The 15,739-nt window shown below is 28.2% G+C and overlaps 3 protein-coding genes across 4 annotated transcripts; 1 reads left to right on the forward strand and 2 right to left on the reverse strand.

Moving 5' to 3' along the window:
• Nucleotides 1–583: 583 nt before the first annotated feature.
• LOC117236757 (histone-lysine N-methyltransferase Suv4-20) lies at nt 584–9,287 on the reverse strand. 2 transcript variants are annotated; one of them, XM_033499972.1, is made up of 9 exons: nt 8,952–9,287; nt 7,923–8,156; nt 7,675–7,840; nt 7,422–7,592; nt 7,210–7,338; nt 6,919–7,108; nt 6,436–6,844; nt 4,604–6,352; nt 584–4,521 (listed from the first exon to the last, which is right to left on the reverse strand). In XM_033499972.1, exons 2-9 carry the CDS (start codon nt 8,135–8,137, stop codon nt 4,128–4,130), a joined length of 3,423 nt encoding a protein of 1,140 aa, XP_033355863.1. In that variant the 5' UTR covers nt 8,138–8,156; nt 8,952–9,287; the 3' UTR covers nt 584–4,127. The 2 variants fall into 2 exon arrangements, with proteins under 2 accessions (XP_033355863.1, XP_033355864.1); XM_033499973.1 differs by lacking the exon at nt 8,952–9,287 and adding an exon at nt 8,656–8,864.
• A 360-nt stretch (nt 9,288–9,647) lies between these two features.
• On the forward strand, nt 9,648–11,852 carry LOC117236760 (mitochondrial ornithine transporter 1). Its single transcript, XM_033499975.1, has 5 exons — nt 9,648–10,341; nt 10,682–10,918; nt 10,996–11,162; nt 11,237–11,509; nt 11,589–11,852. The coding sequence occupies exons 1-5, from the start codon at nt 10,257–10,259 to the stop codon at nt 11,772–11,774; spliced, it is 948 nt and encodes a 315-aa protein (XP_033355866.1). The 5' UTR covers nt 9,648–10,256; the 3' UTR covers nt 11,775–11,852.
• Nucleotides 11,853–12,524: 672 nt separating this feature from the next.
• Nucleotides 12,525–15,352, reverse strand: LOC117236759. Its single transcript, XM_033499974.1, has 7 exons — nt 14,202–15,352; nt 13,967–14,128; nt 13,733–13,897; nt 13,404–13,632; nt 13,242–13,322; nt 12,867–13,157; nt 12,525–12,758 (listed from the first exon to the last, which is right to left on the reverse strand). Exons 1-7 carry the CDS (start codon nt 15,197–15,199, stop codon nt 12,660–12,662), a joined length of 2,025 nt encoding a protein of 674 aa, XP_033355865.1. The 5' UTR covers nt 15,200–15,352; the 3' UTR covers nt 12,525–12,659.
• Between the last annotated feature and the right edge of the window lie 387 nt (nt 15,353–15,739).

The following is a 15,739-nucleotide window of genomic DNA, read 5'->3' on the forward strand; positions in this document are numbered from 1 at the left end:
CCTTGTTTGTCATATTATTTACGTGTAGCCCATTTACAATTTTTAGTAATGCAAAATTATTATTTTATTATTATGTATTAAATATTAATAAATATTATTTATTAAATATTATTGTTTTTTAACCTTTTACGAGGACATTGCGATTTTTGGAGGTACGTGAATCAGAGATAAAAATCGCTGGTCTAAAATCTTCAGGGCTATTGGATATAACAATACATTGGATGTTAAATCTATGCTCTGGATCTCGTCTTTGAAAGAAACAAATTATTTTTAAAATAAATAAATATAAGAACAAAAATAGTTGAATTGGATTTAAAAGGTATTATATTATGAGCAACAAATAGAAAACTATACTATTTGTTTTTGTATGGTTCATTTTACGTACAAGCCTATCCAATTAATGTTTCAAAGTTGTGACACGTGACAAAAGTTTAATATACTTTTACGTTTACTTATTAAATAATAACAAATGGCATATGTTATTATCGTTATTATTGTTATTATTATTATTGTTATTATTATATTAGGTTACGCAATTCATTTATTATCATACCTTAATTTGTAGAAAATAATAATTATAATATACATTTCTATATGTTTCTTTCGATCAATAAAGATAATACAATTACAATAATGATAATAATACATTTACAGGGTACGCCAAGGCTATAAATTCTTTGAATTATTGAAACTAAATCTTAAGCTCTAATTTACAATTAAAGTTACTTTTCAACATGTACATAAGTTGCAACATGTACATAAGTGTAGTTATCGTAGGATTGCACTTTGTAATTATATAATTTAAGAACAACAAGTACTAAATTTAAAGAGGAAAGTAACGATGCTATTTAACTATGCGATTTTATAATGGCAGTGAGAAAAAAGCTGCCCATAACGGAAAGCAAAGAACGTTTCTATACTATGCAAAAAGAAGAAACCACAGTTAACATAGGAGACATTGTTCACGTCTCTGTGTATGTTCGTGAACGTACGTTCATTTCTACACATTTGAAAACATAAGAATTTATTTATGTTCGATGCACATTTTGATCTAACATCGATAGAAACTTCCTATGCCTTCCCCCGCTTATTAAAGATAGGTGCTAAAATTCGATTTAACGAATCGCTATGGATTAATCAGTTTTTTTTTCTTAATACAGTTCCTATACTTTTCAGTCACAAAAAATATGCGTATTTAAATAATCGTCGCTAAAATTTTGACAACATTTTTTTCCAGTTTATAACGCAGTGATGTTGCATTAACATTACTAGTAAAAAGTATACATTATTATTTTATATATACTACTAGCTTTTATACATATATTGATGAAAATCCGAATTAACGCGAATTTTCCTTCATCTTAAAGGATGAAATACACAATTTCAAATCCTCACAATCTGAAATGCTAAAAATCAATTTTGCCGATTCTCTTCTCTTCGTTTTACAATAGACAGGTTCTGCTATTTTACAAATCTAGAAATACATGTAGTACGATTTAATAATAATTCGGTCAATGCGATTGGATAATTCGCTAAAATCTTAGAGGGAAACAGTTACTACGATGCTACGTTAGAACAAGAATATTTAATAGAATAATATAGTAGGTTTATCACAAATTTTATATTATATCATAGATCGATTATCGGGCATATTATCGAGGAAAATTACATCTTATTTTATACGATTAAGTCCAAAAGACATAACGTTCTCACATTAATTAAATGCTCTATTACACAATGGAGGAATAGTCGTCGCTGTCAATTAATTTGACGATGTATTAATTTTTAACTGGATTTTCCAAACACAATTTCTTTTTCATACATTATCATATTGATCAAATACTGAATTTTATAACTGGTACTTCTTTTGTTCTATTTGAAAGCTTTATTTTCTTGTCGCAGCGTGCATCCTATTAATAAACACAGAACATAAAAGAAATACACACCTATACAATACAAAATGTACAGTAATATACTTGCAACAAATTTGTATAGCTACAATTATAACAATTTATTAGATGAAAATTTAAGGATAAATGATAAAGAAATGTTATGATATTCATTAATGAACAGCGTATGATCAATCTCAATTTACTAATGTTAGTCGCTGTATTTTGCCGCGTCTTAAGTGTATTTCAATTTTCTTCAAAATATTCATTTAACAATCATTACCAGGAAATATAACAACGAAAATGTATGAAAACCAAAACTTACAGTTAACATATATATGGAATAAAAAGAGCACATCTAGTTAACATTTAATACACTAATAAGATTAATGTTAGTAACCTGTATGAACTCTGATTGAATGACTTCATATTCACATCTAAAATTAAAATACACTTGAAAAAGCGGCAGATTAGAGCGAGTATCAAAGACAACATCGTCGAATGTGTGTTTTAAAATGTTTACCTTCGCATATCGTAAACGTATAAAAGATATTATTAAAGTTACAAATAAGTAAAATAAGTCAAACAATTACTGCAACTTAAAAATCTACTTTGCGAATATTATTTTTATCACGATTTCACTATACAGGTCCAATTGATCATAAAAAATAAATAATGATGTTTTGTTATAATATTTTTTAAAGTAAATATTCACATTCATCGTGTACGAGTCGCAAAAATTTGATGATATATTTTGTTCGAAAAATATGGAAATCTTAAATATAGAAAACGTGAGATGGATTTTTTATGCCGCTTAAAGTAAGAAGGTGACTTAAAAAATGTTGTCTACCAAATTTGTTCAGATCTGAATAATTACTAAAGCTGTATGACTCTCCTAATTAAGCTTTATGCTATCATCAGTTAGCTTGTTTCATAAATGAAACAACAATCTTACCAATTCAATATAAAATTCTATTCCTTTAAATACTAAATCAATGTCAGAAACTCTATTGAAAACATAATTACTTGTTTCCTTTAATTTGTTTAATTAATCTTTTCCATTTATCTCGCTAAACAAAATTTTCTTATATTTTTCGTTACCGTATGTAAACGATGTATTCGGTATATGATGACACTTATGTGTAATGCGCTTGCTTCATATTCATTTGCATTAATTAAGGCATTGTAATACATCGATATACAGAATACAGTAATGAAATTTTCTTTTACACGCGTGGTGTGTGTGTGTGTGTGTGTGTGTGTTTGTGATTTGTCATGTATATATACGTGCATGTACATTTATCATTTATGATACATGCGCATATACATACATACGCGCGTACATACACATAAGCAATATTTACAATTTTTTCACGGTAGTCAATCACGCATGTTTAGAACAGCAGTTAATATATGTTACCTAGTATTTAGCTAATTTAATTATTGAATTATTATCATTATCATCATTATTATTTTATTATTATTATAACTATTATAACTATTATACATAGTATAAGAGTATGGATTTTTCTCCTTTGTCCTTATCTACGGAAATAGTACTTAGATACAATTCAACTCATGTTCTTTCCTTGTTTTCAATACAAGAAAATAATCGCTATTTTCTTTATCCTATATATGTGAAATTTTTATATGATATAAATATTTTATTAGTAAAAAATTGTTTAATAATACAAACCCATTAATATCGAAAGTAAATTGACAGTGAAAGACTATAAGTTTTAAAACCAGCTTGCCGTATCGATATTATGTTTGCTCAAATATTATATTAATGAAAAAGATAAAATAAAATACTAATTTTATTATGAATGATATAGCAATGAACTAACTATTTATGTGTTAACTATTTTAAATGGAGCTATACAAAATTTTCAAACAAATATTCACTGAATAACATATGTGTAAATCAATACATGTCGTCTTTTTATTACTGTTTTCAGTTTCTCATTGGAAAAATTTTACTAGGCCTTTAATTATTCGTTGTTAGAAGAATGAGAAGCAAAACAGAATTTAAACAGTAAAAAAATAACACAAAACCAGAACACAATAGTTATATCACCAAATATCTATAAAATTTAACGACAGGCATATCGCTTATCGTTTGAAGTTGTAGAATTACATAGAAATTCACGATGTTACAGGACAAGGAGACCTGTTTTTACACGTCTAAATTGTATTTATAATTTGTTCCAGATGGTACTGAAAATCTATTTATAGTTGTTAAGAATGTGGAAAGTCAATAGTATGTGTTTCATTGCCAAAAATTAAACGTAGCCTTTTCATAGGTGGCGGAGGAGGGTCAAGATTTAATTCACGTTTTTTATGTCGTCTTTCGCGATCCCGCGTTTTATGTTTTTTCTTACGTCTGCTTCTTTCCACACCCTCTACACGTAATACTTCGTATTCAGGTTCATAACTATCTTCACTTAAACTCGTACCCGACTCTACAATGTCTTCTAAAACTGGCGAACGTTTCATGCGAAGAGTAAGTTTTAATCTGCCAGTTCTCTCTGGAGTAGTTGGATACACTTGACAATTAGAACTATTCATTTGCCATTGATATTCAGAAGCAGCTGTTAACTTTTGTGCACTATCGTTACTACAAGCTGATAATCTGCAATGAATAATTTTTCTATATATAAATTTTGTAAAATAACAAATCTTAAAATACAAGTGCAAAATATAAAAATATTTACCTGTTTAGACTTTCACTATCTATGGAATTTTCTCTTGATTGCCTATTACCATCTGAATCTAACAGTTGATTCTGGTTGCAACTAGCTGGTGGCCATGGTTCTTGTGGAAGTAATACTGGAGGTTCGGCTTTATTGTATTCATCATTGTATTGCATTTCTTGTAAATGTGAAGTGAGACCGGGTGTATGACGAGTTTCTTGTTTACGTCGCATTATCGATGGTATTCTAATATCTTCCAGATTACTTTCTTTCTCACTAAACTCATAAATATCACCTTGAATACCCGAATCGTCATCAGCTACACCAATTTCAGTAGTCGCTATTTTCTTTCGATCTCTTTTCTGACTTCTTGTTAATCTACTTTTTGTCTTTTCTGCTTTGCTACGAGTTTTTGAAATAGACGCAATCATGTTATCAGTCATCTTATGTTCTACTACAGTTTCTAATTCTTCTCTTAGTTCAGAAATTGTGGATTTCTTCTCGCTTAATAGTTTTTTTCTACTTTTATGAGACTTCAATGTTGTGGGTGATGAATCATTTTTTAAAATTGTATTGTGAGTATCCTCTAAATTACATTTGTTAATCTCGCTGTAATCGTTAGTTTCCATTGTACTGAAATTTTCATTATTTTCCCTATAGGGATCTATTCGAGAATTTAGGTTTGTTGTACATGTTTCAATAATTTCAGTATTTTCAGATTTTATTTCAGATGTTGCAACATTAACTACGTACATATTATTTTTCATGATTATACCATTCTGACAATTTTCTTCGCTATTTTCTATATCCGTATTTTCTTTTACAAAATTTATTTTATCATGTTCATTATTATCTATAGACTTACTAGATTCTGAAATAAACCTATCAAATTTGTTTGTTTCATTTTCTAGTAAGTATTTCACCAATATGTTTGAATTTGTAGAGTCACTTTTCTTCAAATCTTTGCCGGATGTGTGTATATCAAATGTAGATATTGTATCAGTTTCTATAAAATTCGAATTTGTGGGTGATTTGATATGAACTAAAGGTATTTGTTCGTCATTTTTGCAAGAATAATCCTTACTTATGGGATCATAACATTTTTCTGTCTCTTTCTTTAAGAGTTGTTTTTCAAGTTCTAAATATTTTTTGACGCAGTTATTTGATTTTATTGGCGTTGTAGAGATATCGTTTATATCTTTGGAATTTTCAACTGAAGACAAATTATAATGACAGGTTCTTGACTGACGATTTTCTTGTGAAATTATCTCACTCTCATTAGCTTTGTGCAAATCATCTAATCGACTTTCAGGCATGGAACTTATATGAACTGAATCACAGGAATTTGTACTATAGTGTTCTTTTTTAGAATTGGAAGTATTAATATTACCTACTGAATTAGAATTAATTTCTATAATAATATCAGGTATTTCTTTTTCATTTATCAATTTGCTATTTAGTTCTTTGTTATTTTTAATGAATGTTAAATCCGAACACTCCCTCTGAAGATTAGAACAAGTTGATTCTTCCAGTACATCACGATGTAAGGTCTGAACATGGCAAACATTATTAGTTTCTTCATTCAAATTACTTTTTGAATGAGTCTTATGTAATCTAGAGTACACAATTTCTTCATCTACTCTATCAGAATCTTCTTTGCGATGACTTATGTCTTCTAGTTCAATATTATTTATTATGGAACCATTTAAACAAGGAGATCCAGCCTTCTCAGAAACTTTATTCTTCTTCGATTCTGTTCTTTTATGAAGTCTGTACATAAAATTTTTAATATATTGTCATTTTCGTTTTATAACTATAATTCATAATTTAACTTATGAAATAAAATATCTCACCTGGATGATCGAAGCGTATGATTTTTAACATTATTCTGATGACCATTATTACTGTCCAATTTAAACAATTGTTTATTTCGTAAATTTCTTGTCACAGAACTTGTAATGGCAGCTGGGTGAGGTTGAGACGTTTGTAATACATTTTCCCCATTATTTGTAATAGGTTGCTGTTGAGCAATATCAGAGAAGTGACATCCTTGTGCAATTAATAACTCTGCATCATATTTTGTTAATCCCCTTCTCCGTAATTCTTTTACGGTAACACTTTGTGGTGCTACAGCAGCATTACCAACAAGCACTGCATTTCTTTCTGTAAGTGCAGTATCAGCTTGTTGTTTATTGCGACTTAATGGCTGTTGTCTATGTTTCATGCGATTGATGCGATTATCTGTTTCTCGTAAACGGTACCCTGTAAGAATATTTAATTTGGTGATAAGTATACGTGTTCATGGATGTTATTTCAGATTTAGTTCTTAAAAGTACCAGAGGAAAGTTCTTCTCCTGGTTTTTGATTTGCAAATGCTCCAGTTGCCCTCCTCTCACATGTTTCACATTCACAGAAACAGTTACTATCGCCGAAAAAGTCTTCTCCATAGAAACAAGTAATTTCCTCCCCTACTTCAATATCACGAAGAACTTTAATACAAGCTGTATCTCTTCCCGTTGGCACGAACTATATTTTATACAATTTAATTAGAATGAATTAAAAAATATATAATTAATAAAATATATAATATAATTAAAACGATAATGATTTGTATTTGATTTATTAACCTTGCAGTTAGCTCTACAGTCATGATTAATATATGCTGCTGGACCTAACCATAACTGAGCACAATTTTTGCGACAACTAAACATAACAGAAAAATCATTTTTTCCTGGATGTAATAATGCTGCTTCCTCCTATAATAACATTTTAGAAGTACAATAAACGTAAACCAATTTTTATATTTTTCTTAATGTCTTATGTATAAGTTTAAACAAACCTTTTCACTAAGTTCTGCGATACAACCAACAAGACAAGAAATTTTATCATGTTTTAGCCATTTGCGAGTTGCACAAATTTTGGCACCTTTTTGACCTTCAAGACTATACCTAAAGCATGGTTCTATTGCAAATCCAGAATCTTTATCAAAAACCTTTAAATATATGTAAATCTATAAAAGTGAAATAAGATTGATACAAAACAAAATTTTATAAAATATATCAAAAAATTCCTGACTTGCATATATAACTCACATGTTTTTCCAAATTTAGTTGTTGTTGTTTAGATTTTGTGTGAGGTAGTCTTGCACTCCAATCACCACCCATTAATTTTTTATATGTTTTTTCATAATTTTGTGTTTGAATAAATTCACAGATAATTTTACGGAGTTCATCTTTATTTGCTTTTAATGGCCTATACCTTCATTATTAAATAAGTTTTACATATGTAAATCTCTTGTTATATATTTTACAGATTTAAAGTAATATTTAAAAACATGTACCTGATATTCATTTTATGAGTAGTAAATCCCAGGTAAGGATCTAACACGAGAGAAGTAGCTAGATCATCATTGTCAGAAAGTTCTTTAGGTGTCATACCACCACAACTACCAACATTGTTAGGTTGCATCTTTGCAGCCACTAACCCACCTAATCTTCGCTCCTGCTTCCGTATTATAGCTACTGAGCCTTGAATGGATAAGCAATCCACCACCATTCTGTAATCTGTACTTTTACTGTAGAATTAAAAAATTAATTGACAGTTAGCTCAAATAATTAAATGAAAAATTTGTACTATTATTTTAACATGTAAATACATATTTTAAGGATATTGTTATACAAAATATAATGATTCCATGTAAACCTTTTTGTAATTCACACTCATTTAACTTTCTTAAATATCAACTAACATGTCCCTTTAAATATTTTCTAGCAATAAAGATAGAAAATAATTTCCTAATACCTTGTATTAAAAATAATAAAACTGACAATATTTATACAACTTTTTTGGTATGAAGAAACAGTACATATATATAAAAAATGTTAACAGTGTTAATTAAATGATATACAATGAAATAAAAAATATACAGATTCCTGTACAGGATATATATTAATTTCGAATATAATATTTAATTGTTTGGATAAAAATGAAAAAACCAAATAGGGCGTGGAAAATGACAAGTAATTAAAAAGAAGTATTTTCAAAAAAATATATTACTAAAAATTTCGAATTACCGTCATGTCAATCATATCACTCAGTTATTTCATTTCCCTTTCAAGCTAAAAGAAAGGTAAATAGTGAAGGAATATAGATAATAAGAGCCTAAAAAACAGTTTATCATGGTAATATGCTATTTTGATAATATAATAGAAATATCTCTGACGATCATGCTCTGAACGCTAATGGCGCAGACGAGCCAGAGCGCTCCTAGAGGCACGCTGCGCTCCAATTTAATAAGAGAATTTACCTCCTTATTAAGCTACTAAAGAATGGGCAGAATCGTTAAATTTTCGTCAGACGATATGCGTACCTTTAAGGAGCTCTCCTGATAACAAAAATCACACATTTTGCTAACAATCTCTGACTTTTTTGGTATAAGATGAAGACGCGCTCGGATCTATCATGGCATCTCGGATCTACTATAACACATACACTTTCCCTATTTTCGTAATGCAAAGAAGACAAGCATCGTATTGAATTTTGCGATTTCTTTACAACACAGGTCAAACCCAATGCTTCCTTTATTAAAACAAACCAAAAAACGATAATCATTTAATTGAAAATATAACTGAGAAAACCCATGTTTTGGAACTACAGACTGTCGCGTACGTCATACATGTATATCTTGAATACAACGATCTAGTAACTTTCTTGATTTACTAAACTACATGAATTTCAGTAAAATATTTTAGTTTAGATTTTGTTTTAAACATTTGTAAATAATTTATCCAAAATTATAGTATTCTACCTATCTACTTTAGTCGAAGAACCAACGTGATACGTATATTATAATGAAAAAAATTTTGATCCACTTTTTTAAAAATCAATCTGAAATAATAAAGTGATTAATTTAGTAATATAGAATTTAAAAGCTGTAGCACTGCGTTTCTATGACAACCGTTTTCTAGCATTGTCTAGTAAAAATATATATCAAGACAGCTTCATTGATAGTTTTAGTTTTTAGAATAAATCATTTCTTTTGTACGTGTATTACTTATCATACTTTACAAACTGTAATAGTTTCATTTTGAATACAATGCTGTGTATTTGAGTTTTTATAAAGTAATCCATTTTAGGTTAAATTATAAATGCTTGATACTTTATTAATTATGTCACTGCAGTATACAATTAAAACTTATAGAAATGTGTACCATAAAAGATACGATTGCTATAAGATGAATTCATCGCATGATCAAAAGACTATAGCGAAATTTATTCTAGACTAGATAAAAATTAGCTGTGTACAGAAATTTCTTGTGTACATGAGTATGCGAAATATGATTTTTAAATTTATTATTGGCTATTTGATACTTCAATTGTTACCGATCAATGAACAATTTCTTTATCAATCTCGTATAGATACAAATGCGCATGCGTGCATTTAGAAATTTGTAAAGATGTACATGCATTGTGTAAATAAAAAGGCTTATCAGACCAAAGATACAAATCGTATTAGTAATTTTTAGTCAGTAAATAGACCTCTCTTATCTTTCCCATTCGATAACAGATAAACATTCAAATCGTAGTTAATACAATAACGGAATAGCATGTCTTAACCTGTTATTTCATTAATCATTAGAATTTGGAGTTTATTGATTTAGATATATACATAAAGATGACATTTGAATTTGCTGAAAAAGAAAATAAACAATTAAATAGTATTAGAGCTGGTTTAATTGACTTTATTTCTGGATCACTCGGTAACAATACATTCTAATACATCATTACTTTTATCAATGCACAAACAATCTTAAAATCAATAGGAAATAAATAAATCGATTATGAGATGAATAAAATTTCAAATATCTGTATTTTTTATAGTAATCTATATAATTTTTACTTATATAATCTTTTCTTAAATCTATTTTATGTTATGAAATCAAATTTTCTTAAGAAATGCTTAACCTTATTATTGTCAGTAATTAGTTACTGTGCGATTACTAACAACAAATGAATGAATATATTAGTAAAAATAAATGATCTCTGCTTGTTGCAAAAGGATTAATTATTTAGTATAATTATGTTTCATTTTGACCTAAGGTGGGATAGCACTTGTATATGTTGGTCAACCATTAGATACAGTTAAGGTAAAAATGCAAACCTTTCCCTCCATGTATAAGGGAATGACAAATTGCTTTTTACAAACCCTGAAAGCAGATGGAATAATGCGTGGTTTATATGCAGGAACTATACCTGCACTAGTTGCTAATGTTGCTGAGAATTCAGTATTGTTTGCTGCATATGGAGGATGTCAGAAAGTTATTTCCAATGTTTTAGGTACTATAATTTTTTTAAAATGCAATGCAGTTAAAAGAACTAACGTTTTTAATTAAAAAAAAATTTTATTTATATAGGTATTAAAAAAATAGAAGATTTGACATCAATTCAAAATGCTTGTGCTGGATTTTTTGCTGCATTTTTCTCTTCTTTAACATTATGTCCTACGGAACTTATAAAATGTAAGCTACAAGCAGTAAGAGAAGTTCAAATGGAAATGAAATCAGTATTAACTGTCGCTAAGGTAACTAAGATAAAAAAGTTAATATGTAAAATTTATAGAAGAACTCATGTTTTGAGAAAAATTATTTTGTTTAGAAAGAAATTGGTCCATGGGGATTAACACGTCAAATTCTTAAAGAACAAGGCATAAAAGGTTTATTTACTGGTTTGTCATCAACTATAGCACGTGAAATGCCTGGATATTTCTTTTTTTTTGGAGGCTATGAAGTAACCAGAGAACTTTTAACAAAACCAAATGAAAGTAAGAATGACATAGGATGGCAGAGAACCATGGTAGCTGGTGCCATTGGTGGAAGTGTCTTATGGCTTGTAATATTTCCAGCAGATGTAGTTAAGAGTAGGATACAGGTTAGTTTCATTTTATATAATATAAATAATACGAATCAAGAATATAAATAAGTTTTATATTCTAATTCTTTTTTTAAAGATTAAAAATTTGAAAAGTCCTGCATTAGTAGTTATGAAAGACATCGTAAAAAATGAAGGTATTAGCTCTTTGTACAATGGTTTAAAACCAACATTAATAAGGACAGTACCAGCAACAGCTACATTATTTGTAACTTATGAATATTCTAAAAGATTCATGCTTGATTTTTTTGAGAACAGCCAATAGAATAAATTATATTTATATGATATTATTCTTTTTATTATAAGGCATAAAATAGGCTATAATAAATGGATTTGAAAATAATTGATATGAAAATGATTTTCTATACAAAATTATTATTATTATATTATATTATATATTATAACTTGTATAATTAATGTCTATAATACAACAATAATATTATTGTATGTGTGTGTATATATATATGTCGGAGATGGAAGGACATCGGGACCTTTCTTTAGAGTGTTCGGAAAAACCCAATACCCCAATCCAGATGTTTACGACATCGACATTTAAACAATAAACGAAGAAATAGTTATGCAGGCACTTAAGGTTTATGACGATGGGTTTGGGCTCGAGGTGATATAATGAGTCACCGAACGTACCCACTGTCACGGGAGGGACGTGTAATAACGGAAGTAGAAAATAGTTGTGCAGCTCTCCTCAAAAACAGAGATTGACCCAAGGAGTGGGAAAAGGACTATATAAGGGCAGTTTCATTTGGATTACGAGTTAGTTAGTTAGTTAGTCGTTGGGCAAATTGCTGATTGAGTTATCCAAATCGTGTATTGCGTTGGCGCTCGTCATCCCGTGGACCGTGGATTCGTTGTCGAACCTGAATTCGTTGTCATCGGCATCGCGACCATCCTATCGCCGTTATTACTTGTAGCCTCTTGTAGTACCTACATTTGTACCGGTAAACTTGAGTGAAGGTTCATCGAACGCCCAAAATTCCAACCTTAATCCGACATATATATATATATATATATATATAATATGACAATATTTCAAGACTAATTATTTTTTAGAGACTTTGGAGACTCAAAAAGTTCATCAAGTTTTCAGAATTTACTTTTTAAGGAAACCTTTTCTCATATCAAAACAATTATTTCATTCAAATGAATTAGATTTAATATCTTGATAAATTAATTGTTTTAAATATTTCTCTTTATTTTCTTCATCAAGATAATTCCACTGATCCTCATAAACCTATAAAAATTAAAAATCCATTAGTATATATGCATTATTCAACAATTCTGAAGTTAATGTATCATTTATATATCATTGTAAAAAAGAAACAATAATTTTAGAAATTACTGTAATCGGTGTGTATCCTAGAACTTCAAGTTGTCTACATTTTCTCTGGACGTATCCAATATAACCATCATGACCTGATACTTTTATTAAAACCATTATTGGAACTATAACTTTCCATTTTATTCTTTTTAATTCATCATTATTTACACTTTTGATCGAGTTTGTCGGCATTGCCGATAAAATAGAATCAATTTTAATAGGATTGTTACATGTATCCATACCAATGACAATATCTCTAGTTGAATACTGAGGTAAAATATAATCAACATATACATCTATTCCTAATTTTTTCTAAAATAATAATATTAATGCATTAAATATGTTTCATTACTATTTTTTGAGCGTTTTTCTTAAATATAATTTTGTATTGTATACCTTACAGATATATACAATTTCCATCCTTAATTTCACATTGGTGTCCTTTCTGTAGATATCATCGTCATATTTATGAAATTTCTATAATAGTAAAAAAGTTTCAATATATTTAATTATCTAACTGCAAAATGTAAGTTTTTAATCCTATTTACTACACTGTACCTTTACTAAATATTCATACATATTATCTGTCAGTAATGGACCTTCGTAATAAGGCAATTCTATTTTTACTGAGCAGTGTAATATCAGCCATTCATTTGTCAACAATTTGAGATTATTTTTGTATGCATTTTTTATAAATGTTGGGTCAAATACGTGTTGAATTAATTCTGGTGCATATATATTTTTAATTGTTAAGAATGTCAGAATACGTACTAACGATAATGGAAAGCTATATTTAATATATAATGAAATCACTGATTTTTGCATAATACATTTCTAAATATATGTATGTACTATATGTAATTATTATATGGAAACAAAATATTTACCTATTAATTTCACTTGCTCTGATAGTCTTATAAGTTAACATTATTTCGTTCAATAATTTGTGGCATACATTGCTATAGTAATCTGTAATAGGAGTAACTGTACATATGCCATAAATAATTCTTTCAATATCTTTTACTCTTGCAGTTTCCATTTCATTTTCTAATCTAAATTAATAATAAGCAATTCTTTTATAAGTGAATGTGTTATTATTACTTTTCTCTTACTTAACTTACCTTTGAATAATGGAATTTGTTAAAATTTCATCATATACACGAAAAGATCCAAATGCATGTGTTATATGGGTTAGACATTTTAATGATAGTCGTGGTATCTGGTCATGTAAAGATTTCAATAATTCTTGAAAGGTTTTTAAACAATGTAAACTGTTACCAAATCTGTATCACATATTTATATGTGTTATAATAACAATTACTATAAAAAATTATGTATAATAAGTTGTATTATTACCTAATAAGTTTCATAAATGCTGCTAAAGTAACACTGTTCATGGTAGTAGCATGTTTCTTAACTTTATCCATCATTATTGTTAATAAGGCTTTGTTGCTAATATTCCTTTTATTTAAAAAAAAACCTCTTGCGATTATACCTATTTCGTCTGCAACAAGTTCATGTAAGCATTCTTCTAACCGATATTCGATTTCAAATATATTTATAAATGATCTTGAATCAATCAAAGGTAGAAAAAAGAACAGTTGAACTAATGCTTTTCCAGAAAGTTTATGCGGTTTTGAAAGCAATTTTCTCATTGCACGCCACATAAACTCAAGATTTGTAACATTAAGCTGATAAAATGCATCAATTATTAATAACATTTGCTCAGTATTTGAATTATAAAATCGTTTTATACATTCTGTATCTAATGCTTTCATCAGTTCTTTATAAACAGGTGATACTGTTACTATATCATGTAACGTAATTAAACATTGCATTAAAAGTTTTATTTGTTTATCCTGCATTACTGGGAGCTGTTTAATACAGGCTTCTAAAATCCTGTCATGAAGTGATATTTCCAAACATGTGCCACTTAAATAAGAATATGCCAATTTCTTAACAGCATTAGAAATATTCTCTGGAGATTCATGTGACCAATCTATATTATAAAAACCTTCTATGTCCTCAGAAGTAACTATTGTATTTGATTTAATGCGTGGAAAAATAGTCTTATCATAATATATGGAATCTTGAAGTATTAAATGCATGATTTTATGTTCAGGTATGTGAATATTTTCTTTTATAGGATCATCTTGGCAATTTTTATTGACTGCAACTGCTTTATATCTCTGGCATAGAACGAAGCATTTATATTTTTCTATAAATCTTGAATATGGTTTTAAAGTCCATGTGTAATTAGTCGTATTTGCAAAGTATGATTTATTATGTAACCTCAAAATCATTGTTTTAGTACAATTTAGTACGATTAAACTCGTTCTTGCAATAACATTCATATTTTGGATTTTTATTAGAAGATACGCTATTTATTAAATACGTTTAACTTTTAAATAAAACTTTGTATACAAAACTGAAATCAGAACCAGAAACTTCTCACATGGCTGCAATTCCAATTCGTAGTGAACGAGATACATATATATGTATATGTATCTATATACATATATTTTGTTTACGTATATGTATAGTCACATGCATGTATAAAATATAAATATGCTAAATTAAAAACAATTATAATTTTAATATGATTTTATAGAATGAACAAGAATAAAATTTTTTAATTATTTATGTATTACTATAAATATATAGTTCTCATTTCTCAAGAAAAGAAATTACATTAGTTTGCTTTAAACTTTTGAACATACATATATATGTATGTGTGTATACATATGTATACATAAATACTTACATTTAAATATTTATGTTTTTACTTTTTATCGATGATAGTCAATATCTTTAATTCAAATGAACCATGACAATAAATTAGTTATACGCTGTATACATATAAATTAATAGAATGTACATATAAATTAGACATG

Source organism: Bombus vosnesenskii, unplaced genomic scaffold (genome assembly GCF_011952255.1).
Source record: "Bombus vosnesenskii isolate JDL3184/JDL3185 unplaced genomic scaffold, Bvos_JDL3184-5_v1.1 scf7180000013352, whole genome shotgun sequence".
Taxonomy (NCBI): domain Eukaryota; kingdom Metazoa; phylum Arthropoda; class Insecta; order Hymenoptera; family Apidae; genus Bombus; species Bombus vosnesenskii.